At 39.9% G+C, this 27,528-nt stretch overlaps 1 protein-coding gene across 2 annotated transcripts in view; it reads left to right on the top strand.

Annotated features, from left to right (window-relative positions):
- The window catches only part of LOC140458133 (voltage-dependent L-type calcium channel subunit alpha-1C-like), a 703,829-nt gene that overhangs the window by 393,737 nt on the left and 282,564 nt on the right, over nucleotides 1-27,528 (top strand). For both annotated transcript variants that reach the window (XM_072552243.1, XM_072552244.1), the window contains exon 9: nucleotides 960-1,132. In XM_072552243.1, the coding sequence (XP_072408344.1) occupies nucleotides 960-1,132 (173 nt within the window). The remainder of the gene's footprint in view (nucleotides 1-959; nucleotides 1,133-27,528) is intronic.

The raw sequence follows: 27,528 nt of genomic DNA, 5'->3' as shown, positions 1-27,528 counted from the left end.
ATCAAAGGCAGACTATTATTTAAATAGAGAGACACTTCAAAATAGTGCAGTACAGAGGGATATAAGCATTTTTGTGCATGAGAAACAAACAGATAGCGTATCACAATATGCCCACTCATTTGTTTTTATATCATAGCGTGCAGATAAAACAAGTAAATACCAAGGCAAATGGAATTTTGACCTTTTTTGCAAGGGTGTTGGTGTTTAAAAATGGGGAAAGTCTAGTTACAACTGTACAGGATGTTGGTGAGATCATACCTGGAATACTGTGTACAAATTTTGTCCTAATACTTAAGGAAGGATATACTGGCATTGGTATCAGTTCAAAAGAGATCCATGAGGTTAATTCCCGAGTTGAAGGGTTGACCTATTAAGGACAGCTAAACATATAAGGCCTGTATTCTTTAGAGTTTCGAAGAATGGGGGCTGATCTAATTGGAATGTCCAAGATTCTATGAGGCTTGATAGGTTAAATGTTGAGAAAATTGCTCCACTAATGGGGGACCTTCATCTAAGGGACATATTTACAGAATAAGCGGAAAATTATTTAAAACTGAGATGCATTGGAAATTCCTCTAACGGGGTATGAATGTCTGGAATTTTCTGTCACAGAAAGTTGTAAAAGCTGGATGACTAAAACTATTTAAAGAGGAGGTAGATTGATTTTTGAAATACCATTGAGTTGATAACTGTGCTGAATTGGTATGAAAGAGGAGTTGAAACCTGGACCAGGTCAGCCATGTTCTTGTCGAATGGCAGGACAGGCTTGCTCCAATTTCTTATGTACTTATTTAGATTTGTGTTGCTTGTGAACTGAGTATGGTTTGTCATATAAAGTAGCTGGGATTGATATGGGAAATTATGCAGATTATGCAACAGCATAATTTGTTCCAATGAGATAAATTGCATGATTTGCTTCTGTCACCTAAATCATGTCTTCTGTGTTTTGTGGGAAATAGAGAGTTTTCCAAAGAAAGGGAGAAGGCCAAAGCTCGAGGTGATTTTCAAAAGTTAAGGGAGAAACAACAGTTAGAGGAAGATCTCAAAGGCTACCTGGACTGGATTACCCAAGCTGAAGATATAGATCCAGAGAATGAAGATGAGGGAATGGATGAAGATAAACCTAGAAATCGTAAGTGATAACATTTCACTTCTAGATGCATTAATACTATTATCAAGAATACAATTTAATTTTCATTTGGGCAATACATGGTACTGATGTATTATATCTCAAGAAATGTAATAATTTTTACCGTGTTTAGAAATATTCAGGCCATCAATAAATTGTATGAATTGATTGATTAATTTATGTGATGCTGCTCCTCCAGCCTGTGGTTCTGTCTACTGAGAGCTCCTGGCAGCTCTTCCTCATCTTTCCTTGCCTCTCCAATATGTCTGTTATGGCTGTGTACAGGAGCTTGTTATCTGCTTAAGGGACAGAAGGGGTCAGAGACCTTGGGTGTTGCTTCCTTTAAGGGCTGTGCCATGACATGCTCACCAGATTGTGACCCCCCCAACTTAGTCTAGATAGCAAACTCAATCAAGATGAATGTCTTCGTGCTGGTGGAATAGTGCAGGTATGTAAAGGAAGGTATTAATTAAATTACCATGCTGGAAGTAAAAGTTAAAACACACCATTCACCATTTGAATCATTACCATGAAGATAGTAAATACATTATACAAAAAGTGCAGGTGAAAACCAAAAAATGCTTTGTATGCCCCACTGTTGAATGACAGCCTCATACCTATAAAAAGCTAGATAGTATACAGGGTGACCCTCATTGATTCAATGAAAGAAAGCTATAAAAAGAAATGATAAACCTTACTTAAAAATAAATTGTTCTTATGACCTTAAAGCTCTACATAATGGACAATAGCAGCTTCTTTTAAGCCACAGTGATAAAAACAATTTATTTAAAAAGCCAATAACTGAATAGATATACTTACACAGATACGGGCTAGTCATCCTGTAGGACACAAGAAGTTTTGAATTGTAAGAAAACTCCCCTTACAGACTTTAGACAAAGGCACTTTATGCTATTCAGAAATTATACTGGATTATGAGTATAATTTTCATAATATATTTATTTGAATATCCACTTGTTTTATATGTGGATTTAAAAATTATAAGTAAAGTTAAAGTAGTGTTGTCAAAGTATATTTAAATGCTGTATAGACTATGATCATAGTACTCATTATTTTGTCATTCAGAATTGAGTCTTGATAACATTAATCCTAAGGAAATATGAAAAGATTGTAGTTAAATCCTCCCAGGTCCACAAATCAAATATAACAACCTGGAATTATTAAGTTAGAATTCTATGTATTGTTACATCTTAAAGCTGGAGGGGGTGCACTGTTACTCCAGTTCCACTACTCCATAGGTCACAAAAGAAAATAGCTTTTCCAGTTGCAAAGATGGTGAATGAAGTACCTTACCTATTTTAGGCTTTAAACAACCAGATCATCAACCAAGTTTTTTTTTAACAAACCAGAATTGCTGGTTTGTTATCAAAACAATGTATTCAATTAAGATGCAATATTTGCTTTACATGTAGTTTGAAATATAGAAGAAATGTAGTGATGCCTCCGTATCCCCAGAGCACACGTGCAAATGTATACACACGTTTCAGGAAAAGGGAAAAAAGAGATTTATTTACAGAGATTGACTTTAAAAGAAAGAACACATTTTGGCCAATGTGCTTATCCTTGGAAGAGAAAAAGATGAGTCATAAAATTACATGAAGTCTGTTAGTCTGGTGTTCTGGCACATGTCATCAAGCAAATAACCATACATGGTTGTCTCTGGAAACTCTCATACACAGCTTGTTCAGGAAACGCGTTTTTTTATTCATTTGTCGAATGTGGGCATCGCTGGCTGGACAGCCTTTAGTGCCTGTCCCTAGTTGAGAAGGTGGTAGTGTGCTATCTTCTGGAACTGCTGCAGTCCACCTGCTATGGGTTGACCCACAATGCTATTAGGGAGGAAATTCCAGGATTTTGAACTAGCAACAGTGAAGGAGCAGCAATGTATTTCCAAGTCAGGATGGTGATTGGCTTGGAGGGAAACTTGAAGGCACTGGTGTTCTTGTTCTTCTAGATGGAAGTAGTCATGGGTTTGGAAGGTGCTATTTGAGGACCTTTGGTGAATTTCTGTTGTGCATCTTAGTGCATATTGCTGCTGGTGAGTGTCGGTGGTGGAGGGAATGAATGCTTGTGGATGTAGTGCCAATTAAACAGCCTGCTTTATCCTGGATAGTGTCAAGCTTCTTTAATATTGTAGAAGTTGCACCCAACAAAGGCAAGTGGGGAGTATTCCATCATACTCCTAACATGTGCCTTGTAGATGATGGACAGACTTTGGGGAGTGAGGAGGAAAATTACTCACTGCATTATTCCTAGCCTTCGACCTACTCTTTTAGCCACTGTTCAGTTGGGTTTCTGGTCAATGGTAATCCACAGGATGTTGATTATGGGGAGTTAGTGATGGTAACACCATTGAATTTCAAGGGTCAGTGATTAGGTTGTCTCTTATTGGTGATGGTCATAGCCTGGCATTTGTGTGGTATTAATGTTACTTGCCACTCATCAACCAAAGCCTGAATATTGTCGAGATACTTTTGCATTTGAACACGGATTGCTTCACTATTTGAGGAGTTGCAAATGGTGCTCAACATTGTGCAATCATTGGCAAACATCCCCACTTCAGATCTTATGGTCAAGGGAAAGCCATTGATTAAGCAGTTGAAGATGGCTGAACCTAGGGCACTACCCTGAGCAACTCCTGCAGAGATGTCCTGGGACTGGGATGGGTGGCCTCCAACAACCACTACCATCTTAGTGTGTACCAGGTATGACTCCAACCAGCACAGAGTTTGTGACATCTATTGATTCCAGTTTTGCCAGTGCTGCTTGATGCCGCTCTCGATCGAATGTCAAAGGTTGTCACTCTCACCTCACCAATTAATATTAAGAAGTTCCTCCAAATTGTTTTAACAGAAAAAAAAATGCATTTCACCCTGAACTCAACAAGAGGGTTTTCTTTTCAGAAATGGGAGAAATCAGCAGGGCAGCTATTCCTCACAGTATTTTTGATTGCAATAGTTCCTAAAATACGAGCATACTCTCCAAGCCATTCATTGTTCAAAAACAGTCCCAGCAGATGTTTGCAGCAAATCCTTGTTCTAAAAATGACTCTAATATCCACAGATTAGCATTTTCTGACCTGTTTTTAAGAAACCACTTCAGGTATTTTCACAGATATCGAAATAAATCAATTTTGCCATGATCCTTCAAAACCTAGTTTCTCCAAAAACATTTAAATATAAAGTGACTATGCAGGAATAGGCCATTAAACATATCAAACTCACCCCTGCCATTAATTAGTATCAGGGCTAATATGCCCATGTTTCAATTCCACTTTCATGCTAGCTCCGCATAGCCATTAATTCACTGAACTTATAAAAATCTATCTACCTTCTCTTTAAGTACATCCACTAGTCTAGCTGCCGCAACTCTCTGGGATAACGAAGTCAAGATATTTACTGGGAGAAGAAATTTCTTCACATCTCAGTTTTAAAAGAGTGTCTCCTTATTCTGCAACTATCTCCCCTAGTTTGAGATAGCCCCTGACTGAAAACATCTTCTCAACATTTACCCTGTCAAACCATGCTCAAAGTCTTGTACGTTTCCACTGCAGCTCTGATGGAGAGTCGTCTAGACTCGAAATGTTAGCTTGCACTTCAGCTCTGATAAATCATCTAGACTTGAAATGTTAGTTTGCTCTCTCCCCCTGGATGCTGCCTGACCTGCTGTCATCTCTAGCATTCGTTGTTTTCAGCAAGAAGATCAACCCTCATTCTTCTATATTTTAATGAATAAAGTCCTTACCGGTTTAGCCATTCTTGATAAGTCAATCTTTTATCCTAGAATCTATCTGAATCACCTCTGATGCCAGCAGATACTTTCATAAATAAAGTTAAAAATCACACAACACCAGGTTATAGTCCAACAGGTTTATTTGGAAGCATTATCATCAGGTGGTTGTGAAGCAGGACCAGAAGAGACAGAATTTATAGCAAAAGGGTTACTATGTCACGGAGTTGTAATGATATATTAAACAAGCTTAGAGTACGTCTTGTATCTTTTAGGATGGGAAATGCTGGTTTAGGCTCTTTAATATGTAAATTTGCAAACTTACTTTTAAGTTACATTCTCATGGTAGCTTCAGTTTATCTAACAATAGGTGTTAGATAAATACAAAAGTGCAAAGGCAAAAAACTGTACACAATATACATTCCAAGTGCAGCCTCACCAAACCTTTGCAGTGATAACAAATAACAGTGATAACTATTTTTAAACTCTATTTCCATAGCAACAAAAGATCAAATTCCATTTCCCTCATTAATGACTTGCTGCATTTGCATGCTAACTTCTTCAGTGATTGCAGTACCTTGCATGCTAAGTTGATGTGTCTCATGTACAAAAATACATAGATCCCTCAGTGCTGCATTTTCTTTGAAGCATGTCACTATTTGAATGATAGTTAGTCTTTTCATTCTTCTTACCTGAGTGCACCAGCAAGTGGTAAATAGCCAATTCATTTCATCTTTTGATTTGTGTACTAACTCTTTCATAATCTTGTGACTGTTTCTAAATATTTATCCCCCATTCTTGTCCTTTATTTCCTTATTATTAAACATTAGTCCTTAATCGGTGAGTTCCTTTGTTTCTCAATCTCTTTTGTCCCATTATTGTATAAGTGTGTTACTATCTCTCTAAAAGATCCAGTGCGATTTCCTTTATTCTAGCCATTTGTGATAATTCAAATGTAGGATATTCAAACTATGCTGAATTGTATGACCCAACAAGAGTCAATGGCAGGGATGAGATGGTTTAGAAAACATTAAGTCACTGCTATTTAGTGCTTTGAGATTCTAACTGTCTGAACCCTAAGAGAGAATGGTGGCTGGCAGGTAAGCAGAAATAGAATTTTGGATGCTAGGATACCTCTCCCAGGAATCCACAAGAAGAGCCAATTATGTTTCTCACTAAATTGGTCAGGCAGAAAGGTTTTCCTAAGAAGGCCTCAGATTTAAATTACATTTGGGGCCCAAAATGTCATTGCATAATTAAGGAAATAACTTCAAGCTGATGTTTGCATGAGTTGTTTGAAAGCAACATGTTAACATTGCAAAGTAATTAATCAGTATTTGTTTCTGGACGCACTGTAGCTTTTTATTATTAATTCAGAGGATTGGAGCATCACTGGTTCAACATTTATTGTCCATTGATTATTTTCCTTATACATTGCCTACTTGAACTGCTGCAGTTCCAAATGGTTGGAGGCGTGGGAATGGGTAGAGGTTTGGGTGCCAGATACATGCACAATCCCATTCAGAAGAGAATTTCACAATTTTGACCCAGTGACAATGAAGAAATAGAAGCATAATCTTAAATTAGGATGGCTTTAGCTTGAAGGGAAGATTGCAAGTAGTGGTCCAATTATATGGTTATAAGTGGATCAAAGGTGGGAGCTAAATAATCAAGAGTATGTGACAAAAGGAAGGGTGGTGGGTAACTATGGTAGTGTAACATGGAATAATAGCAAGATCAGTACAAACAAATTATCCAGGATTGAATGATGAAGAATCTATGGGTGGAAGAAGGTAATATAAGGGAATAAAGACACTGGTGGGTGTAGTTTACGTGTCCTCTAACAGTAGCTACTCTGTAAGACAGAGAATACATTAGGAAATAATAAGAGTATGTAAAAATGGCAGCACGTTAATCATACATGACTTTGAGGTTTGGAAAAATTAAATTGGCAAAGGTATCCAAAAAGAAGAATTCGTATAAAGTATTCAGGATATTTCCAAGAACAGTGTATTGTAGACCCAATTATGGATCACTGGAAAGGCACAGCAGGTCAGGCAGCATCCAAGGAGCAGGAGAATCGAAAACATCGATTCTCCTGCTCCTTGGATGCTGCCTGACCTTCTGCACCTTTCCAGCAACACATTTTCAGCTCTGATCTCCAGCATCTGCAGTCCTCACTCCCCGCCCCCACCCCGCCCCCCCCCCCCCCCCGCCCAACTATGGATCAGGCTATTTTAGATCTGCTATTGTGTAATGGGGCAGTTTTAATAAATTATTTCAGGTGAAAGATTGCCTACAGTATATGGTAGAAATTAGCATTCAGTTTGTGGGTGAAAAACTTAGGTCAGGGACAAATGTGATAAACTTAATATGAGTAATTACGAACGGTTTAGGGCAGAGTGAGCAGGAATGGAGTTTAGAAGAAAAAACAGTTAAAGAACAATGGCAAAGATTTAAGAAAATTTTTCACGAGTCTCAGCAGCGATATATAGAGTCATAGAGATGTACAGCATGGAAACAGACCCATTGGTCCAACCCGTCCATGCCGACCAGATATCCCAACCCAATCGGGTCCCACCTGCCAGCACCCAGCCCATATCCCTCCAAACCCTTCCTATTCATATACCCATCCAAATGCCTCTTAAATGTTGCAATTGTACCAGCCTCCACCACATCCTCTGGCAGCTCATTCCATACATGTCCCACCGTCTGCGTCAAAACATTGCCCCTTAGGTCTCTTTTATATCTTTCTCCTCTCACCCTAAACCTATGCCCTCTAGTTCTGGACTCCCCGACCCCAGGGAAAAGACTTTGTCTATTTATCCTACCTATGCCCCTCATAATTTTGTAAACCTCTATAAGGTCACCCGTCAGCCTCCGACGCTCCAGGGAAAACAGCCCCAGCCTGTTCAGCCTCTCCCTGTAGCTCAGATCCTCCAATCCTGGCAACATCCTTGTAAATCTTTTCTGAACCCTTTCAAGTTTCACAACAGGAGAAACCACTCCCTCCGCGACTCCCTCGTCAAGTCCATACCCCCCCACCAACCCAACCTCCACTCCTGGCACCTTCCCCTGCAACCGCAAGAAGTGCAAAATTTGTGTCCACACCTCCCCCCTCACCTCCGTCCAAGGCCCCAATGGATCCTCCTATATCCGTCACAAATTCACCTGCACCTCCACACACAACATTTACTGTATCCGCTGCACCCGATGTGGTCGCCTCTACATTGGGGAGACAGGCCACCTACTTGCGGAATGTTTCAGGGAACACCTCTGGGACACCCACTCCAACCAACCCAACTGCCCCGTGGCTGAACACTTTAACTCTGCCTCTCACTCCACCAATGACATGCAGGTCCTTGACCTCCTCCATTGCCAGACCCTGGCCACACGACGCCTGGAGGAAGAGCAACTCATCTTCCGCCTAGGAACCCTCCAACTACACAGGATGAATGTAGATTTCTCCAGCTTCCTAATTTCCCTTGCCCCCACCTTATCTCAGTCCCAACCCTCGGATTCAGCATCGCACTCTTGACCTGCAATCTTCTTCCTGACCTCTCCGCCCCACCCCCTCTCCGGCCTATCACCCTCACCCTGTCCTCCTTCCACCTATCATATTCCCAGCACCCCTCCCCCAAATTCGCTCCCCCCTACCTTTTATCTCAGCCCGCTTGGCACACCAGCCTCATTCCTGAAGAAGGGCTTATGCCCGAAACGTCGATTCTCCTGCTCCTCGGAGGCTGCCTGGCCTGCTGTGTTTGTCCAGCATCACATCTATTTACCTACAGTCTATAGTCCACAAGGATCAGTGTGGGGTCCACTGCTTTTAGTCATTTACATCAATGACTTGGATGTGAACATAGGAGGTATAGTCAATAAATTTGCAGGTGACACCAAAATTGGAGATAGAGTGCACAGCAAAGAAGGTTACCTCAGAGTACAATGGGATCTTGATCAGATGGATCAATGGGCTGAGGAGTGGCGGATGAAGTTTAATTCAGATAAATGTGAGGTGCTGCATTTTGGAAAAGCAAATCATAGCAGGACTTATACACTTAATTGGCAAGGTCCTGGGGAGTGTTGCTGAACAAAGAGATCTTGGAATGCAGGTTCATATTTCCTTAAAAGTGGAATCGCAGGTAGATAGTATAGTGAAAAAGGCGTTTGGTATGCTTTCCTTTATTGGTCAGAGTGTTGAATACAGGAGTTGGAAGGTCATGTTGCAGCTGTGCAGGACATTGGTTCGGCCACTTTTGGAATATTACGTGCAGTTCTGGTCTCCTTCCTATCAGAAGGATGTTGTGAAACTTGAAAGGGCTCAGAAAAGATTTACAAGGATGTTGCCAGGGTTGGAGGATTTGAGCTATAGGGAGAGGCTGAATAGGCTGGGACTGTTTTCCCTGGAGCATCAGAGGCTGAGGGGTGACCTTATAGAGGTCTATAAAATCATGAGGGGCATGGATAGGGTAAATAGACAAGGTCTATTCCCTGGGATGGGGGAGTCCAGAACTAGAGGGCACAGGTTTAGGAAGTGAGGGGAAAAATTTAACAGGGACCTGAGGGGCAACTTTATCACACAGAGGGTGGTGTGTGTATGGAATGAGTTGCCAGTGGAAGTGATGGAGGCTAGTACAATTACAACATTTAAAAGGCATCTGGATAGTTATACAAACTGGAAGGGTTTAGAGGGATATGGGCCAAATACTGGCAAATGGGACTAGATTAGGTTCGAATATCGGTTGCCATGGACAAGTTGAACCAAAGAGTCTGTTTCTTTACTGTATATTTCTATGACTGTATGGTTTCAACACTCACCTTTAAGCAAAACACACTTTATGCTTACATCAAGTTAAAATATAAACAAAAGAGGAGGAACTGGCATAACTTTAACTCCATCAGAAAACTTAATGGAATAATAAATTATTTAACTCCTAAACAGTCACTGTTCCAATATAATAACATCCCATAACCACATCCTTGGCAAAGGTAAATTCTGTAAAACAGAATGACTCACATGTAATTCTGGAAGCAGGGACAGAGAACTCGAGCTTTTTGCTGTGGCCAGGAGGGATGTATAGCTTTCACGGCCAACTTCAACCCCAACAACTACTGAAAGCTAAACTAAAATCCTTGTTCTGAGGGAGCCTGACTCCACCCATTCATGTTGCTCCGATAAATTAAACATTTAAAAAAATGCAAGATCTCTCAAGCTGTTATTGGCTTTGAATAGATAGCTTGACATCTCTGTCTTAAGATCCCTCTTCAAACATAAAGGATAAAATACACCTCTTAAAGCAATAGTTTTTGTCACTGGATATATACAACTTGAGTGAATGGGCAAAATCTTCACAGATGGAATATAATGTGGGAAAGTACAAGGTTATTCACTTTGGCAGGAAGAACAGTAGAGTCAAATATTATTTTTAAGAGGAACGTGGTTAATTCCCCTTGTGGGAGAATCTCGGACCTGAAGGCATTATCTCAGAGTAAGGGGTCACCCATTTAAGGTAAAAATGAGATGGGATTTTTTTATCTCTGAGGTTATGAATCTTTGGAATTAGTTAGTGCAGAGGGCTGTAGAGGCTAATTCAGTCAGATATTCAAGGCTGAGATAGACAGATTTTAATCAGCAAGGGAATCAAGGATGATAGCGATAAGGCAGAAAAGAATGCTAAAGGAATGTCAGATCAGCCACAGTCTTATGCAAAGGAGACTCAAAGGCCGAATGGCTCCTTTTTCTCCTAGGTCAGCTGTCCTTGCCTTTCAATGGGAGAGGTTACACATTTGGAGTATGCTGTTGAAGGAACTGTGGTGAGCTGCTCCCACATCTTGTTGATGCAACCCAGTGTGTCAGTGGTATAAGGATTGAAAATGTAAGTTAGTGGGTGGGGTGCCAATCAAACATACAGCTTTGTCCTGAATGGTGTTGAGCTCCTTGAGTGCTCTTAGAGGTTCAGCCAAGCAAGTGGAAATTGTTCAATCACGCTTCTGACTTGAGCCTTGTAGATGATGGAAATACTTTGATGAATTATGAGGTGAGCAACTTGCCTCAGAATCCCTCCCCCTGACCTGTTCTTGTGCCCACAGCGTTTATGTTAAAGTACAATTTAGTTTCTACTCACTGTTAAGTATCACAGTGTTGACAGTGGGGGATTCAGTGATCTTAATGTCTTTGAATGTGAATCAGAGATGTTTGGAAATATCTCTTTTTGAGATCCTCATTGCCTGGCAATTTTCTAGCATGCATATTACTTGTCACTTATCAGCTCAAAGCACGATTTGACCTATTCTTGCTGCATATGACATGGGAATACTTTAGCACCTGAGGAGTTACAAGTGGTGCTGAGCATTGTGCAATTACCAGTGAACATCCCCACTTCTGACCTTATGATGGGGAGAAGGTCAGTGATGAAGCAGCTGAAGATAGTTGGACTTTGGACCCTGAGGGACTCCTGTAGTGACAGCTCAGGACCAAGATGCATGATCTTCAACAACCACAACCATTTTTCTTTCTTCCAGGTATGACTCCGAACAATGGACAGTTATTCCCCTGATTTCCATTGACTTCAATTTTGCAAAAGCTCCTTTATGCCACACTCAGTTAAATACTATGTTGATATCAACAGGCCTAAATCTCAGTTTACCTCTGCAGTTTTGCTGTTTGTCTATGCTTGGACCAATGCTGTAATGAGATTACGAGCTAAGTGGCCCTGGCAGAATCCAATTGAGCTTCAAAAAATATATTATTGATTAAATACCACTGTCAATAACCCCTTTCATCAACTTTGTTAATGATTGATGGAGCAGTAATTAATTGGATTGGATTTGCCCTTTATTCTTTTTGTGGACAAAATATAGCTGGGCATGTCTTTCAGGATTCATTGATATTAGCCTTTTCAAGACATGTATTAGTGGTTGTAAAAGCTTCTGATTTCTTAGACCAATGACTTGGTGTGTGTGAGGATATCAATCTAGAAAACTCAATCATCTTCCAAAATTTGCCTTTCACCTATTTGTGCTTCTTCTTAATGCTTCCCTTGCTGCTAGTGTTGTGGTATTGGTTACCCATGTTTTGTTCTGGTGTCTGTTTTGGTCTTTGGAGCCTGATTTCCTGCACATGCATGCCCAATTCCCCTTGGAACCACACGATTTACAGATGTTAGAAAAAGATGGAGAGCTTTTGGGTAGGTGCAATAAACCACATCTTTTTCAGATATTGTAGGTTTAGTATGCTTTACTGACCACAGAAATAGTGTTGACTGTACTTAATACATGACTTGTTGTTGGCCTGACACTTTGGCTTCATACTTGTGTCTATCCTCACGTAATGCATTAATGGTATGGCTCTTTTATTCCTTGCTGAAAATCTTTAATTGTTGTAGCCTTACTGGCAGTTCCTGTTTAGAAAAATCATGCTCTGTGTTTTGACATCTTATGTCATCTGTGACAAATTGATTAGTTGGTTCTTAAGATATTGTCTTTATGACAAGAGTTGAAGGAGTCTGTTAACCCTGAGTTTGCTCTTACCTTAAGCTGGTCTTCAAGAACCTTCTAAGTTTTGTCATATTGGAAACTGATTGCTTTAATTCTAAATTTGCTATTTAAGAAACTAGATATAAAGAGCTATTTTCTATTTTCTTGTGATCATTTATTGTTTGATACATAAAATGGAGCAGTTTCAAATTACTGAACCAGTCATTGATGTCCATTCCATAATGATGTTTCTACTATCCTTGCAACTGGTTTAACATTTTGTATTGCATCACATGACCCTGACTTTCTGTCCATGTAACTTGAAACTGCTTGGGCCTTAATAACAAGGAGGTAGCAATGAGTCTGTTACTTTTATATGAACTGTCGGGAACAGAGCATTTAGCCTTCCAGGATTCTGAGCTGCATTGCAAACACTTTATGCCCCAGCCCAAGAGTACAATTCAAACTTTTTCAAAGTGATTTAAGGCAACCTTAGGATTTTTTTTATCTTTAAAAATTTACATTCCAGCAAAAGGCAAGTGCCATTTTTTTGGTGAATAATGCCATGTCTACGGATCTGTACAGCTGTCAGTGCTCACATAAACTGATCCTGCTTAAGGGTGAGAAGCTCTCCCTTTGTCTTAAGTCTCTTCTATCTATTAATCTCCAAATGTCTGGCACCAAGACGTTGGTGCAATGGTTGTGAGTTTGTTTTCAACAGGCTGTTTTATCTGATGAGCAATGCTTGTGTTATTATCAGTAACAAAGGAAACAGGGCATAGATATTATGGGTTTGAAGATTCCAACAAACATTTATTACACCCAACTATTCTGACTAACATTGCATTCCTCAGGCATGTAAGTATCTGGACCAAACTTATGCTAATCAGTTACAACAAAACAGCATTTCTCCAATAGAGTATCATTCTTTAAATGATCCAAGATAAGATGGAGTATGAGACCTTTATAACCTCAGGTCACAGACTATGACATAATGATGCTATCTGTTAATGGCATACTATTATAATGACCATGAGACATAATGCAAAAATCAGGATCTCATGGATGCCGTTTTTTGAGTCGTGATTCTATTTGAAATTTGATCCATTTAGCATGGTGGTAATGTCACATAATTAATATGGTGAATATTGTTAAGGTGAAGATGGAACTGTGTGGTAATGATGGTCCTTTAGCAAGATTTTGCTGTCTGTGGCTTTTTTTAAGAGAGGTCGTAAAAGCGACGATTCTGCAAAGTCTGGCTTGGGAGGTTTTAGGGCTAGTTTGATTATTGCTAACAGATACTGCTTCAGGCAAAAGGCTTTCAAGCTTTCAAAAGAAACACTTGTACAATAAAAGGGGAGTGGACAGTTCTCCCAGCTCAGCTTTTCTCTGGTTTATGGATTAGTGGTGCTGGAAGAGCACAGCAGTTCAGGTAGCATCCAAGGACCTTCGAAATTGACGTTTTGGGCAAAAGCCCTTCATCAGGAATAAAGGCAGTGAGCCTGAAGCGTGGAGAGATAAGCTAGAGGAAGGTGGGGGTGGGGAGAAAGTAGCATAGAGTTTCTCCCCAGAGAGGCTGTTGGTCCAAGAAACAGCTACATGGAAGAAGGTGTTCCGTGCTGAGTATCTCTCTGTCATTTCTGTCTCTTGTAAGACCCCATGTTTGATTTATCCTTTTTTTGCCAATGGGTGTTTATAGGGATTGTTGCAAGTTTTTGGAACAGCATCATTAAGTTGGGATAATATGTTGGGTTTCGGATAGGTTGTTATTCAGTGTTCTGTTCTCTTTTGTTTGTGTTTCATTCAGTAATCTTGTGAATAAATTCTGTTCTGTTTAAAATTAAGTGGCTTGACCAGCTGCATCACTCCTGAAATATCCATCTAACCCGATTAAAACAACTGGCAAAAAGGAGATAGGGGAAGCACTAAATGAATACTTTTCATCAGTATTCACATGAGAAAAAGACATTGTGGTCAAGGAGAATACAGAGATACAGGCTACTTGACCAGATGAAATTGAGGTGCATAAGGAGGAGGTGTTAGCAATTCTGGCAAGTTTAAAAATTTCTGGACCTGATGGGATTTATCCTAGGATTCTCTGGGAAGCCAGGGACAGGATTGCTCAGCCTTTGGCTTTGATCTTTATGTCGTCATTGTCCACAGAAATAATGCCAGAAGGCTGGAGGATAGCAAATGTTGTTCCCTTGTTCAAAAGGAGAGTACAGACAACCCTGGTAATTATAGACCTATGGGCCTTCCTTCGGTTATGGGTAAAGTATTGGAAAGGGTTGTAAGAGAGACGATTTATAATCATCTAGAAAGGAATAAGTTGATTAGGGATAGTCAACACAGTTTTGTGAAGGGTAGGTCATTCCTTCACAAACCTTATTAATTTCTTTGAGAAGGTGACCAAACTGGTGGATAAGGGTAAAGTGGTTGATATGGTGTAAATAGATTTCAGTAAGGTGTTTGATAAGATTCCCCATGGTAGGCTATTGCACAAAATACGGAGGCATGGGATTGAGGGTGACTTAGTGGTTTGGATCAGAAATTGGCTAGCTGAAAGAATATAAAAGGTGGTGGTTGATGGGAAATATTCATCCTGGAGTTCAGTTACTAGTGGTATACCGCAAGGATCTGTTTTGGGTTCACTGCTGTTTGTCATTTTTATAAGTGACTTAGATGAGGGTATAGAAGGATGGGTTCGTAAATTTGCAGATGACACTAAGGTCGGTAGAGCTGCAAATAGTGACGAAGGATGTTGTAGGTTACAAAGAGACATAGATACACTGCAGTGATGGGCTGAGGGGTAGCAAATTAAGTTTAATGCAGAAAAGCGTGAGGTGATTCACTTTGGAAAGGAGCAACAGGAATGCAGAGTACTGGGAGAATGGTAAGATTCTTGGTCGTGTAAATGAGCAGAGAGATCTAGATGTCCCGGTACATTGATGCTTGGAAGTTGCCACCCTGATTGATAGGGTTGTTTAGAAGAAATAAGGTGTATTAGGTTTTGTTGGTAGAGGGATTGAGTTTCAGAACCATGAGATCATGCTGCAGCTGTACAAAACTGCTGCGGCCACATTTGGAGTATCACATACAGTTCTGGTCACCGCATTATAGGAAGGATGTGAAAGCTTTGGAAAGGGTTCAGAGGAGATTTACTAGGATGTTGCCTGGTATGGAGGGAAGGTCTTATGAGGAAAGGCTGAGGGACTTGAGGCTGTTTTTGTTAGAGAGAAGAAGGTTGAGAGGAAACTTAATTGAGACATATCAGATAGGTATCTGTATAGTATATGAATAGGAAGGGTTTAGAGGGATAATTTAGTCCCAAGTGTTGGAAAATGGGACAAGATTAGGCCAAGGATATCTGGTTAGCATGAACGAGTTGCACTGAAGGGTCTATTTCCATGCTGTATATCTCTCTAACTCTATGACTCTTAAAGTCTGGGCTACTTCAAATATTATGAGCGAATCTGGCCTGGTCCAGAAAAAAGTGTCTACAACTGCTGTGTGGTGACTGCTCCCAGTATTGTCATGGACAGACGTATATGCAAAGGTAGATTGGTGATGACAAGATTAAGTTGGTTTTTCCCTCTTATTGGTTCCCTCACCATCTGTCACAGACCCAGGTCTGGTGGCTATTAACTTTAGAACCTAATCAGCTTGGTCAATTATAATGCAGTTGAGCCACTTAAGGTAATAGATATTGAAGTTCTCCAGCTATAGTACAGTCTGTACCCTTGTCACCATTAGTCGTTCTTCAAATTGAAATTCAATATGGAAGAGAACTGATTCATTGGCTGAAGGAGGCCAGTAGTTCATAATTAGAAAGAGGTTTCATTTCCCATCTTTGATTTAATACTAGACTTCATGGGGTCTGGAGTCAATGTTGAGAGCTCCTAAGGCAATTCTTCCCCATTGTGCCACTGAGGCTATTTGCATATGAAGGGAAATTTGAGAAGTGGGAGGCCTTTAAAAATGAGATAACAAGTGTTCCGAGACAATGTGTTCCTGTTAATGTGACAGGCAAGGCTGGTAGGTGTTGGGAATGCTGGATGACAAGAAATTGGGGCTCTTGTTAAAAAAAAAGACAAATACCATGCATAAACAACTGGGATCGAGTGAATCTTTAGAGGAGTAAAAGGGCACTTGGCGTATACTTAAGAGGGCAAAGTTGAGTCATGAGACACTTTTGTAATTAGAGTCATGGAGAATCCAAAGAAATTGTATAAGTACATTAAGGGCAAAAGAGTAACTAGAGAGAGAATAGGGACCCTAAAAGATCAATGTGGCTGTCTATTTGTGGAACCACAGGAGGAGGTGGATGAAATACTATGCGAATATTCCATGTCAGTATTTACTGTAGAGAAGGACATGGAACTGAGATTCTTTGGGAATAAAATTTGATATCTTGAAAAGCGTTGATATTGCAGAAGAGGAGGTTTGGAGGTTGTAAAACATAAATCCCCAGGACCTGATCAGGTATTTCCCAGAACTATGTGGCAGGCTAGGGAAGAGATTGCTGGGCCCCTTGCTGAGATATTTGTATTATTGACAGCCGTGGATGAGGTGCCAGAAGACTGGAAGCTGGCTAATAGGGTGCCGTTATTTAGGAAAAAATGTAAGTAAAAGTTAGGGAAGTTTTGACTGGTGAGCTTACGTCAGTGGTGTGTATGTTGTTGGAGGGGATTCTGAGCGATAGTATTGACATGCTTTTGGAAAGGTAAGGCCTGATTAGGGATAGTCAATATGGCTTTTTGCATGGGAAATCACATCTCACTAACTTGACTGAGTTTTTTGAAGAGGTGACATAAGATGAGTGAGGGCACAGCGGGAGATGTGCATATAGACTTCAGCTGCTTGATTTTGAGAAAACAAGTTTTGTTTTGTAAATCATAATCAAGAGTTTTATCGGACTGGTATTATAAAAGGGAAGGTAAAAGATAGGTTAGAATTGCGTTGTAAATAGTTATTAATTATTCTATGTTATACTTTAAGAAATAAAATTGTTAATTTTTACTTTAAATAATTCTTGGCCTCTCGATGTTTCACAGATTGGGATAAATCTTTTCTGTGTTGCTTGTTTACAGTATGCAGGAGAGCTTACCCCATGTTGTAACATTCTGGGGGCTTGGCTCCATGACTTGAACTGTTTTCAACAGATTTGAATAGATTTTGGGGTACAAAAAACCCCAGCAGATTTAAACATTTGCAGGTTAGTGTCCTAGATCTTTAAATATAACGTAGGTGAAGCAACTTGTTTATTTTAAGTGACTTGTGGTTGAGTAAATTAAAAGTGAGAAAAATGGCTCTTAAAATTGCTAAAGAAGTTCTGGGATTTGAAGATGATTGTCAAATTTGCCCAGAAAGTTTAGAAAGAAGGAACAAGGCCATACTTTTAGAATTAGCAAATAAGTTAGGTTTGGGTTTAACCAAGGACAAAGGTAAAGCTGAAATTGTAAGGAAATTACTCAAACATTTAGGTGTGTCAGAGAAACAGAGAAGTGCGGTCGAGGTAGAAAAACATAAATTACAATTGAGGAAAATTAAGTTAGAAGATAAACAAAGAGAGAGAAGGCTCTTGGCTGAACAAAGAGAGAGAGAAGAAAGGAAGAGAGAAAGAGAGGAAAAAGGGAGGAAGTTCTCAGCTGAGCAAAGAGTGAGAGAGGAAATGGAGAGAGAAAGAGAGTGACAAAAATAGAGAGAATTTGAACTTGAGAAGTTGCGACTTAGTCAGCAAAGAAAGTTAACAGAATGGAGATTAAAAGAGAATATAGTGATATATATAAATATGTCAAAACTTTGCCACATTTTGATGAGAAAAATGTTGAAGCCTTCTTTATTTCGTTTGAAAATTGGCTAGGCAGATGGAGTGGTCTGAGGATTTATGGGTAATGCTAGTTCAGAACAAACTGGTAGGCAGAGCTAGTGAGGTACTTGCTGCATTGTTAGGTGAGCGGATCAAGAGATTATGTAGAGCACTATTTTAAGTGCTTATGAACTGGTACCAGAAGCATGTAGACAGCGGTTCAGAAACACAAAGAAGGAACCAAGTCAAACTTATGTTGAATTTGAAAGAATTAAACATTTTGATCGATGGGTGTGTGCTTTAAAAATAGATAAGGCCTTTGAGGCTCTAAGAGAGATTATTCTGCTGGAGGAGTTTAAAAACTCATTTCCAGAGATGGTAAGAATTCACGTGGAGGAACAGAAAGTTAAAAGACGTGAGAAGGGCAGTAGAATGAGCAGATGCGTACATGTTGGTACATAAGACAAGCTTCCAACCAGAATTTTGTCCTGTGAGGGAAAGAAGTTGGGAGAAAGAGAGATCATATACTACTAAATCAAGTGTAGAGAGCACTGGTCAGAATTTACCACTGGATAAAAAAGAAGCTGAAGAGGGTGGAAAGGAGGTGAAAAGGCTTTTGGTGTTTTCACTGTAATGGAGTAGGACATAGAAAATTACAGTGCCAGTGGTTTTCGAAGAGCATTGGGAAAAGGTGTTTTCAATGCCGGGAGGTGAGGCATGTAAAGACACAGTGCTGGACGTTAAAGGCACTGTGGGAAAAGATGTGATAAAAGACGATAAGCCACTGGCATTAGTGACAGTAGTAGAAGAGACCCCAAGAAGAGCTGAGGAGCTGCAGGAGAGTGCACAGCTTTGGCAGGGGCTGGATATGGAGTTAATACCTTCTCTCTACAAAGAATTTGCCTCTGTGGGTAAAGTTTACTCAGAAAGAACAGGGGAAAAAAGGAAAAGAAGTTATAATTTTGAGAGATACTGGATCTAACCAGTTGCTGATAATAAAAGATGAGCAAATATGCACTCTATCTGAGCTGTTACCTGAGAGTGTGGTAATTTGTGGGGTAGATGGACAGAAATTTATATTTTCCTGATGTAAGATTAGGTTGGAGTGCCAACTCATGACTGGGGAAGTTACAGTGGGAGTGATTGACAGATTGTCAGTTCCAGGAATTCAGGTGGTTCTTGGGAATGATTTGGCAGGATCCAAAGTGGGAGTGACACCCCTTGTTGTGGAGAAGCCCAAGGAAGACCAAGAAACTGAGGAGTTAAAACAGAAATATCCCGATATTTTCACAAACTGTGTGATAATCAGATCCCACTATTATAAGTCACAGCATGAAGTAAAAAGTCAAGAGAAAGATGAAGGAATTGAAGTTCAGTTAACAGATACCCTGTTTGATGTAATGGTGCAGTAAAAACTTGAACAGGCAGAGGGTCAGACAGAGGTGTTTTGTCCTGAAAGGCTAAGGGACTTGCAACAGCAAGACAAGACAATAAAAGATATATATGTGGATGTGTACTCTGAAAAAGAGGCAGAGAATATTTCAGAGGGTTATTACCTGAAAGACAGAATCCTAAGGCGGAAATGCAGATCAGGGCAGGTTAATGCAGAGGAGGAATGGGTCAAAGTGCACCAGATTGTGTTGCCTGCAACTTACAGACAGGAGGTGTTATGGATAGCGCATGAAATACCTGGAGCTACGAAGGACTCAGGCTAAGGTACAAAAAAAGAGAGAAGAAATGAAGAGAGAGAGAGAGGAGAGGAAAAAGGGAGGAAGTTCTCAGCTGAGCAAAGAGAGAGAGAGAGAGGAAATGGAGAGAGAAAGAGAGTGATAAAAATAGAGAGAATTTGAACTTGACAACTCCCCAAGCTTAATCCTTTCAAAGCCAGACGGGTCCAGATGGAGGTGGAGGCCATGCTTGAGGACCAAGCCAGAGCAAGTGGAGTTCGCCGATCATCTTAATTCCCAAACTGGATGGGACTCAACGATTCTGCGTGGATTATTGGAAGGTCAACGCCGTTACATTTTCGAACTCATATCCAATTCCGAGATTGAAGGATTGTATCGAGAAATTCGGACAAGCCAGTTACATCACCAAGTTGGACTTAATGCATGGTTACTAGCAGGTACCTTTATCAGAGACAGCAAAAGAAATTTCTGCATTTGTAACCCCAAATGGGCTCTCTCAGTTTAAAGTAATACCCTTTTGGAATGATGAATGCACCCGCCACATTCCAAAGACTCATGAATGGAGTTGTGGCTGGGTTAACAAACTGTGCAGTCAATTTGGATAATGTAGTGATCTTTCGTAAGTCCTGGAAAGATCACGTGGTACAGTTGGCAGAGCTCTTTGAATGACTACAAGAAGCAAAACTGCTGATAAACCTAAATAAAACAGAATTTGCAAAAGCAGAGGTGATGTTCTTGGGTCATGGAAGGTTGACCCCACGGAACCCAAATTCAAGGGCTATCGATGAACTTCTACGACCAACCTTGAAGAAAGAAGTGCTTTGATTCTTAGGTCTCCAAACTTCAGCAGTATAGTGGTAGTGTTAACCAATTTGCTGAAGAAGAACACAAAGTTCTGGTGGACAGAACAATGCCAGGAGGCATTCGACCATCTGAAGTCAATATTAATCACTAAATCAATTTTAGCTACACGAAACTTTTCAAAACCTTTTAAAGTCACCACTGATGCAAGTGACATTGAAGTTGGAGCCATACTCTTCCAGGAAGATGAGGATGGCATTGAACTGCCAGTTAATTAACTTCTCAAAGAAGATCAACATTCACCAGAGGAATACTCCACAATCAAAAAGGCATTATTGAGTTTGGTAATGGCCTTACAACATTTTGATGTGTATGTCGCAAACAATGTGTTGGAGACATTTGTGTACATGGATCACAATCTGCATACATATTTAGAATGCTTTAAAGACAAGAATATGAGACTATTTCTTTGGAGTCTTACATTACTGACTATTAATTTAAAACCTGTACATGTTGTGGGTTATAAGAATGTAATCACAGGTGCGTGATCGCTGATTTAACAGATAGAGTTTAGATGAGATTTGTATTTATTTGATGTTTTATATATATAGGTATATGGGAAGTCATTAAGGTGAACTTATGTTCAAGTAATTTGTATGTTAGGGTAATGTGTTAAAAATGAGGAAAAATAAAGCTATCTATTCATTATGATGGTTCTTGTTTTTGTAAGGGGGGAGGTGTTATGAAGATGTGGGTGTATTGTACCTTTTAAGAGTTAAAAGCTGGCAAAACTACCTGACAGCACCAAGTGTTCTGAAAAAAAAGATACAGTGTAACGTGCTCCCGCTACTAGGATAGATAGGGTAGCTGGTTGACTGGAAACAACAGATTCAAATCAGCCAATCAGTTTAAATTATATTCTGAAAAATACCAAACTCCAATCCAGTTTGAATTTACAATATTGATAATCTTAAAAGTCAATGATACAGTCCAATGCTTTGGGGGTATAAGACCAGGGAAAATTGAACAGTTTGGAGGAGAACTGCCAAGCTACCAGCATGTAAAGACTGTCTGAAAAATAGCACTCTTAAAAGGTACCTTTATCGATCAGTAACCTGTGAAGCAGAGTCCCCAAGAAGAAGGAAAGGTGACAAGAATACAGAGAGACCTGAAAGCTGCCTGGTTTTGAGAAAAGAAGTTTTGTTTTGTAAATCGTAAACAGGAGTTCTATCAGGCTAGTATTAGACAAGAGCATGTAAAAGATAGGTTAGAGAGGAGTTGTAAATAGTTGTTAGACTTTAAGAAATAAAATTGTTAATTTTTACTTTAAATAGTTCTTGGCCTCTCGAATTTTCACACATTACTGCACGTGATAAATCGTTTCTGTGTTGCTGGTTTACTGTAAGCAGGAGAGTTTACCCTATGTCGTAACAGTATAACTTAGTAAATATGAGGTGCTGCATTTTGGTAAGGTAATTCAAGGCAGGATTTATACACTTAATGATAAGGTCCTGGAAAGTGTTGGTGAACAAAGAGATCTGCGAGTGCAGGTTCATAATTCCTTGGGAGTAGAGTCAGAGGTAGACAGGGTAATGAAGAAGACATTTGATATGCTTGCCTTTTTATTGGTCAATGCTTTGAGTACACAAGTCGGGATGTCGTGTTGTGGTTGTATAGGATATTGTTTCGACCACTTTTGGAATACTGCTTTCAATTCTGGTCTTCCTGTTATCGGGAAGATATTGTGAAGTTTAAAGGGTTCAGAAAAGATTTACAATGATGTTGTTTAAACTGGAGTTACAGGGAGAGGTTGAATAGGCTGGGTTTTTCTTCCCTGGAATGTTGGAGGCTGCGGGGTGACCTTCTAGAGGTTTATAAAATCATGAGGGGCATATATAGAGTGAATAGCCAAGGTTTCTTTTCCCAAGGTGGGGAAACCAAAACTAGAGGGCATGGGTTTGAAGTGAGAGGGGAAAGATTTAAAAGGACATGAGTGATAACTTTTTTACTTAGAGGATGATGCTTGTATGGAATAAGCTGAAAGCAGAAATGGTGGAGGCAGGAACAATTACAACAGTTAAAAAAAAATCTGGATGGGTATATCAATAGGAAGGATTTAGAGGGATATGGGCCAAATGCTGGCAAATGGGATTAGGTCAGATTGGGATGTCTGGTCAGTGCAGATGAGTTGGACCAAAGGGTTTGTTTCTGTTCTGTATGACTCTATGACTGTATCTGGTGAATCTGTTCTGTTGGTGGGACAGCACTTACCAAGTGATTGTGATGATGATCTCTGAGATATTGTCTGAAGTTACAATTCCATGACCATGACTCTATCAGGCTATTGATTGATTGCTTTATAGGACAGCTGTCCCAACTTTGGTATCAGCCCCAGGTCTTAGTAAAGAGGACTTTGCAGTCAGTCAGGCTGTGTTTTTTTTTCTTGCTCCAAACCACTCATCATCCTGACTTGGAATTTATCACCATTCCTTCACAATCATTTGGTCAAAATCCTAGAATTCCCATCTTAACAGCATTTTGGGTCTAACCACCTTAACACCATATGGACTGCAGGAGTTCAAGAAGGCAGCACACCACCATCTTTTGAATGGCAACTCAGAATGATGAATAAATGCTGGCTCTCTCAGTGATGACCACATCTCATGAGTGAATGAGAAAAAACTTCTGGCACAAAGAACTACTCTAAACCACCAATGTGAACTTTACGTTTTCACAAGTAGCAGTTATTGAAGTTTCAGTTGGTATTTGTGACTTTATCTATTGTTAGCTTGTTCAGACCATCCAAACATTTAAAATTGTTACTACTATCACAGTGTTATTTTCATTCTGACAGTCTGGGTTTTAACTGGAATCCAGGAGTGACAATATACTACATAGTTCTTGACTTGTGTTAAAGCTCCTTCGCCATGGACTGTGTTGCTTCCATGGACTCAAGCCTCCATTATTCTGCTCTGATAAACTCTGTTTATCATTAAGTCTGTGCAGTGGTTGTCCATGTTGCAATCTTGGGACTCTTACTCTGAGTTTGCTGCATTCTGTCTCTATCTTATCTGAGAGTGATATTTGTCTGACTCTGAAGGTTTCCAGTAACTCTTTATTTATATTCTAATGACAGAATATTAATTACCATTAGGCGAAAGTGGAGGTGAAGGGCTCCTGCCCAAATCATCAATTTTCTTGCTCCTCGGATGCTGCCTGACCTGCTGTGCTTTTCCAGCACCACTCTAATCTCCACTAATTACCTTTCTGCAGTATAGATCTTGTATTTTTCTGTCTAGTGAGTCTTGATAAATATGACTGTCAATGTCGGAATTATACCACCATAAACTTCATCACTAACAAAGCCATTTCCAATGTGCCATAATTGTTCTTTTAATCATTTAACGTAATGGCATTGCTAATTTCCTATTGTACAATGCAAAGCATACTTAATAATTAGAGTCATAGAGATGTACAGCATGAAAACAGACCCTTCGGTCCAACCCATCCATGCCAACCAGATATCCCAACCCAATCTAGTCCCATCTGCTAGCACCCGGCCCAAATCCCTCCAAACCCTTCCTATCCATATACCCATCCAAATGCCTCTTAAATGTTGCAATTGTACCAGCCTCCACCACTTCCTCTGTCAGCTCATTCCATACATGCACCACCCTCTGCGTGAAGAAATTGCCCCTTAGGTCTCTTTTATATCTTTCCCCTCCCATCCTAAACCTATGCCCTCTAGTTCTGGGCTCCCTGACCCCAGGGAAAAGACTTTGCCTATTTACCCTATCCATGCCCCTCATAATTTTGTAAACCTCTATAAGGTCACCTCTCATCCTCCGATGCTTCAGGGAAAAATGCCCCAGCCTGTTAAGCCTGTCCCTATAGCTCAAATTCTCCAACCCTGGCAACATCCTTGTAAATCTTTTCGAAACCCTTTCAAGTTTCACAGCATCTTTCCAATAGGAAGGAGACCAGAATTGCACGCAATATTCCAGCAGTGGCCTGTTCAGGATATTTAAACTTTGATGGCAATGAACTTGCATCTGTAATTTTCTGAAAGTGTCTCCAGCTCTGAGACTGAAATTGAGTTGAAGACTAGAGGATTCCAACTTACTGACCAGGATAGTTATTACAAGAAATACTAGTTGAATGAAAGCCTGCTTTAATTTTAAAACTGATCCCCAATCAATCACATTGACCAACAACATCCCCGCGCCCCCAAGTCCCCTGCACCCTACCTAACCTCTCACTCACTTACCTGCCACCTTTGCTCCTCACACATTTGCGCTATACATCTCTATCCCATATCCGTGACACTCTATCTCCTCATTCACATACCTATCATCCTAACCCCTACAGTAGTACAGTTATCTACCTGGCACTATAGTGCCATACCCACCTAATTTACACACATTCCTTCTCTCAGTAGCTTGTCAAATAGGCCTTGGATTCTCCAAACCGTCCACCTGCTTCTTAAAAAATAGCAGCTATTACCATAAAAAGGCGACACATCTTCGATAAAGATCCACACTGATGTTGCCTGTGTAGTTTGCTGCACTGTATCAATTGGGATATATTCTGTTTAGGAAGTTGGACCTGAAAGATTTAAAGGTAAGAAAGATTTAGAGGTAACACTTTATCTGATTTTGATCAAAAATAAGAAATCCAATCTCTAGTGTTTGGAACCAAGGCCTAGTGGATCTCATTGACTATGAGGTCCTTGATATGGGTTGTTAACTTAGGCCGATCAGGGAGCCCTGGCTGACAGATATAGACTGGAGACTCAGAAGATCTCCTCAGTCTAGGGACTGGCTTTGAGCTGGGATTTTGCCCAAAATATCAACATTCCTGCTCCTTGGATGCTGGCAGATCTACTGTGCTTTTCCAGCACCTCTCTAATCTTGACTTTGAGCTGCCTGGTCAGAGCCCATGTACTGTGGATGTAAAAAAAAAAGGTGACTTGGTCTCAGGTTAATGGCCTCTGTGCAGTCATTTCATAATCCAAATCTGAAGATTTGGGCCAATTTTTTTAATGGTTTAGAACTTTTGATGTAACAAATAACTAGGTCTCCGAACATGTCCAGTTAAACAATTTCTCCAGCTAAGACATCTGAACAGTTACATTCATGGAATAGGCTGTGTTAAATACAGCAGTCTATGCATTTAAATACCACGTTCAGGTTTCACAACCTAATTTAACTGAGCAATACCATTAGACGTGAGGTTTTAAAGTTTTGAAGAGATTTGAGTGAAATTTGTTATGCTAAAATATTAAAATAAATTCTGTTTCTGCATGCTTTTCTTGGATATCTTATAGATAAAAGGTAACCTTGATGTCATTGCCATTGAAAATATTCTCTAATTTGTAGAGAGCTAAGATTGACCCATAAGAGCAATGTATTCAATAGGATGTAAACTATTTAGAGTATTGAGGACAGAAAAGACCCCAAATATTGCAACTACATCATGTCCAAGGTTAAACTTCCTCCATACAAACAACATAATAGCTTGTATTTGTGGAGCACCTTTAATATAATAAAATGTCATAAAGTACTTCGGAGAGCTATCAAATAGCATTTGGCATTGGGTTACATAATAATTAGGATAACTGGTTCAAAGAGGAGGCATCTTACAGGAGGAGAAGAAGACAGAGCGATGGAAAGATTTGACAGTGAACATTAGAACTGAGGACTTAAACAGCTGAAAGAACAATTGCGAATGATGTGGAATTAAAATCAGAGGCCAGAATTGGAGCAAAGTAGGCTATATAAACTTTTAGAGATAAGGGGCTGAATTTTATCAGCCTGGCTGTCAGATCCAAAAGAGAGAACTGACCCTACACTGATGGGTGGAATAACCCATGGATAGCTCCTGAGGCTGTGTAATAATCCGTGTTGAGATGCCCTGGAAGATGAAGCAAGTTTCTTTCAGCAAGTTGGTGACAGGCAGTCAGGCTCCCTTTCCAAACACGGGGTGAGGGCAGGGGTTGGAGGGGGGAGCTATAGTGGTTGGTGGATGGATCATAATCTGGCGACAGTGCTTTAGCTGCAGGTTGGTTCTTTTCACTGTGAGGGCTTGTCCTTGGGCAATGTAGTAGCCAGCTGAAATGATGTAATGATTTACATCACCATGCAGCGTCATGCCTTCCTGACACACAGTAAAATTATTAGGAGTTGGGAAATTGCCCTTGGGTGTCTCCCACTAATAATAATGTTGATTAGAAATTGGTAAGTAACGGGCTCCTCTCATGCTATTTTTCTTTGCCATATAACTAGCCCACCTATAATGAAGCCATGGAGCTATTTGAAAACTAGAGTGAGAGCTTTAAAATTAAAATAATAATCATACATTGAGCGAATGGAGATCAACAAGTATATGGTGATGGTATAATGGCACTTCATTTAATTTAAAATACCAGTATATAAGAGTTTTGGATGAATGATGAAATGTATCCTTGAGAATTTGAAAATTGTTAACTGAGATTGGTTAGACTAGAACCAATTAATACATAACATATTCTGATCCTGAAAACATTCCCAGAATAATATTGATGCAACTGTGACAAGAGGAATTCACTGATAATTAAAGCTCAGGAATCTGCCAGTCAAACCATTACCTCAAATGTTCAATCACCAAAATGGCCAGTTGCTTGTCTTTAATACTACTATATAGAATGAATTAAGTACCCGCTAGATATCGTCAATTAACTCAAAATAATCTGTTTATTATGAAAAAAATTTGTTCTTAAAGCAAATGACAAAAATTGGTTCGCACCTAAATTATGACCTGGAATTCAAACTGTAGCCTAATCTCACACATACAAACAATATAAAAAGACAAGCCACTTCACATTCTTTTTATGGGAACAA

This window comes from Chiloscyllium punctatum, chromosome 32 (genome assembly GCF_047496795.1).
Source record: "Chiloscyllium punctatum isolate Juve2018m chromosome 32, sChiPun1.3, whole genome shotgun sequence".
In the NCBI taxonomy this organism is placed as follows: Eukaryota; Metazoa; Chordata; class Chondrichthyes; order Orectolobiformes; family Hemiscylliidae; genus Chiloscyllium; species Chiloscyllium punctatum.
Note: the sequence above shows the minus strand (reverse complement) of the source record. Positions and strands in the feature narration are given on the sequence as shown.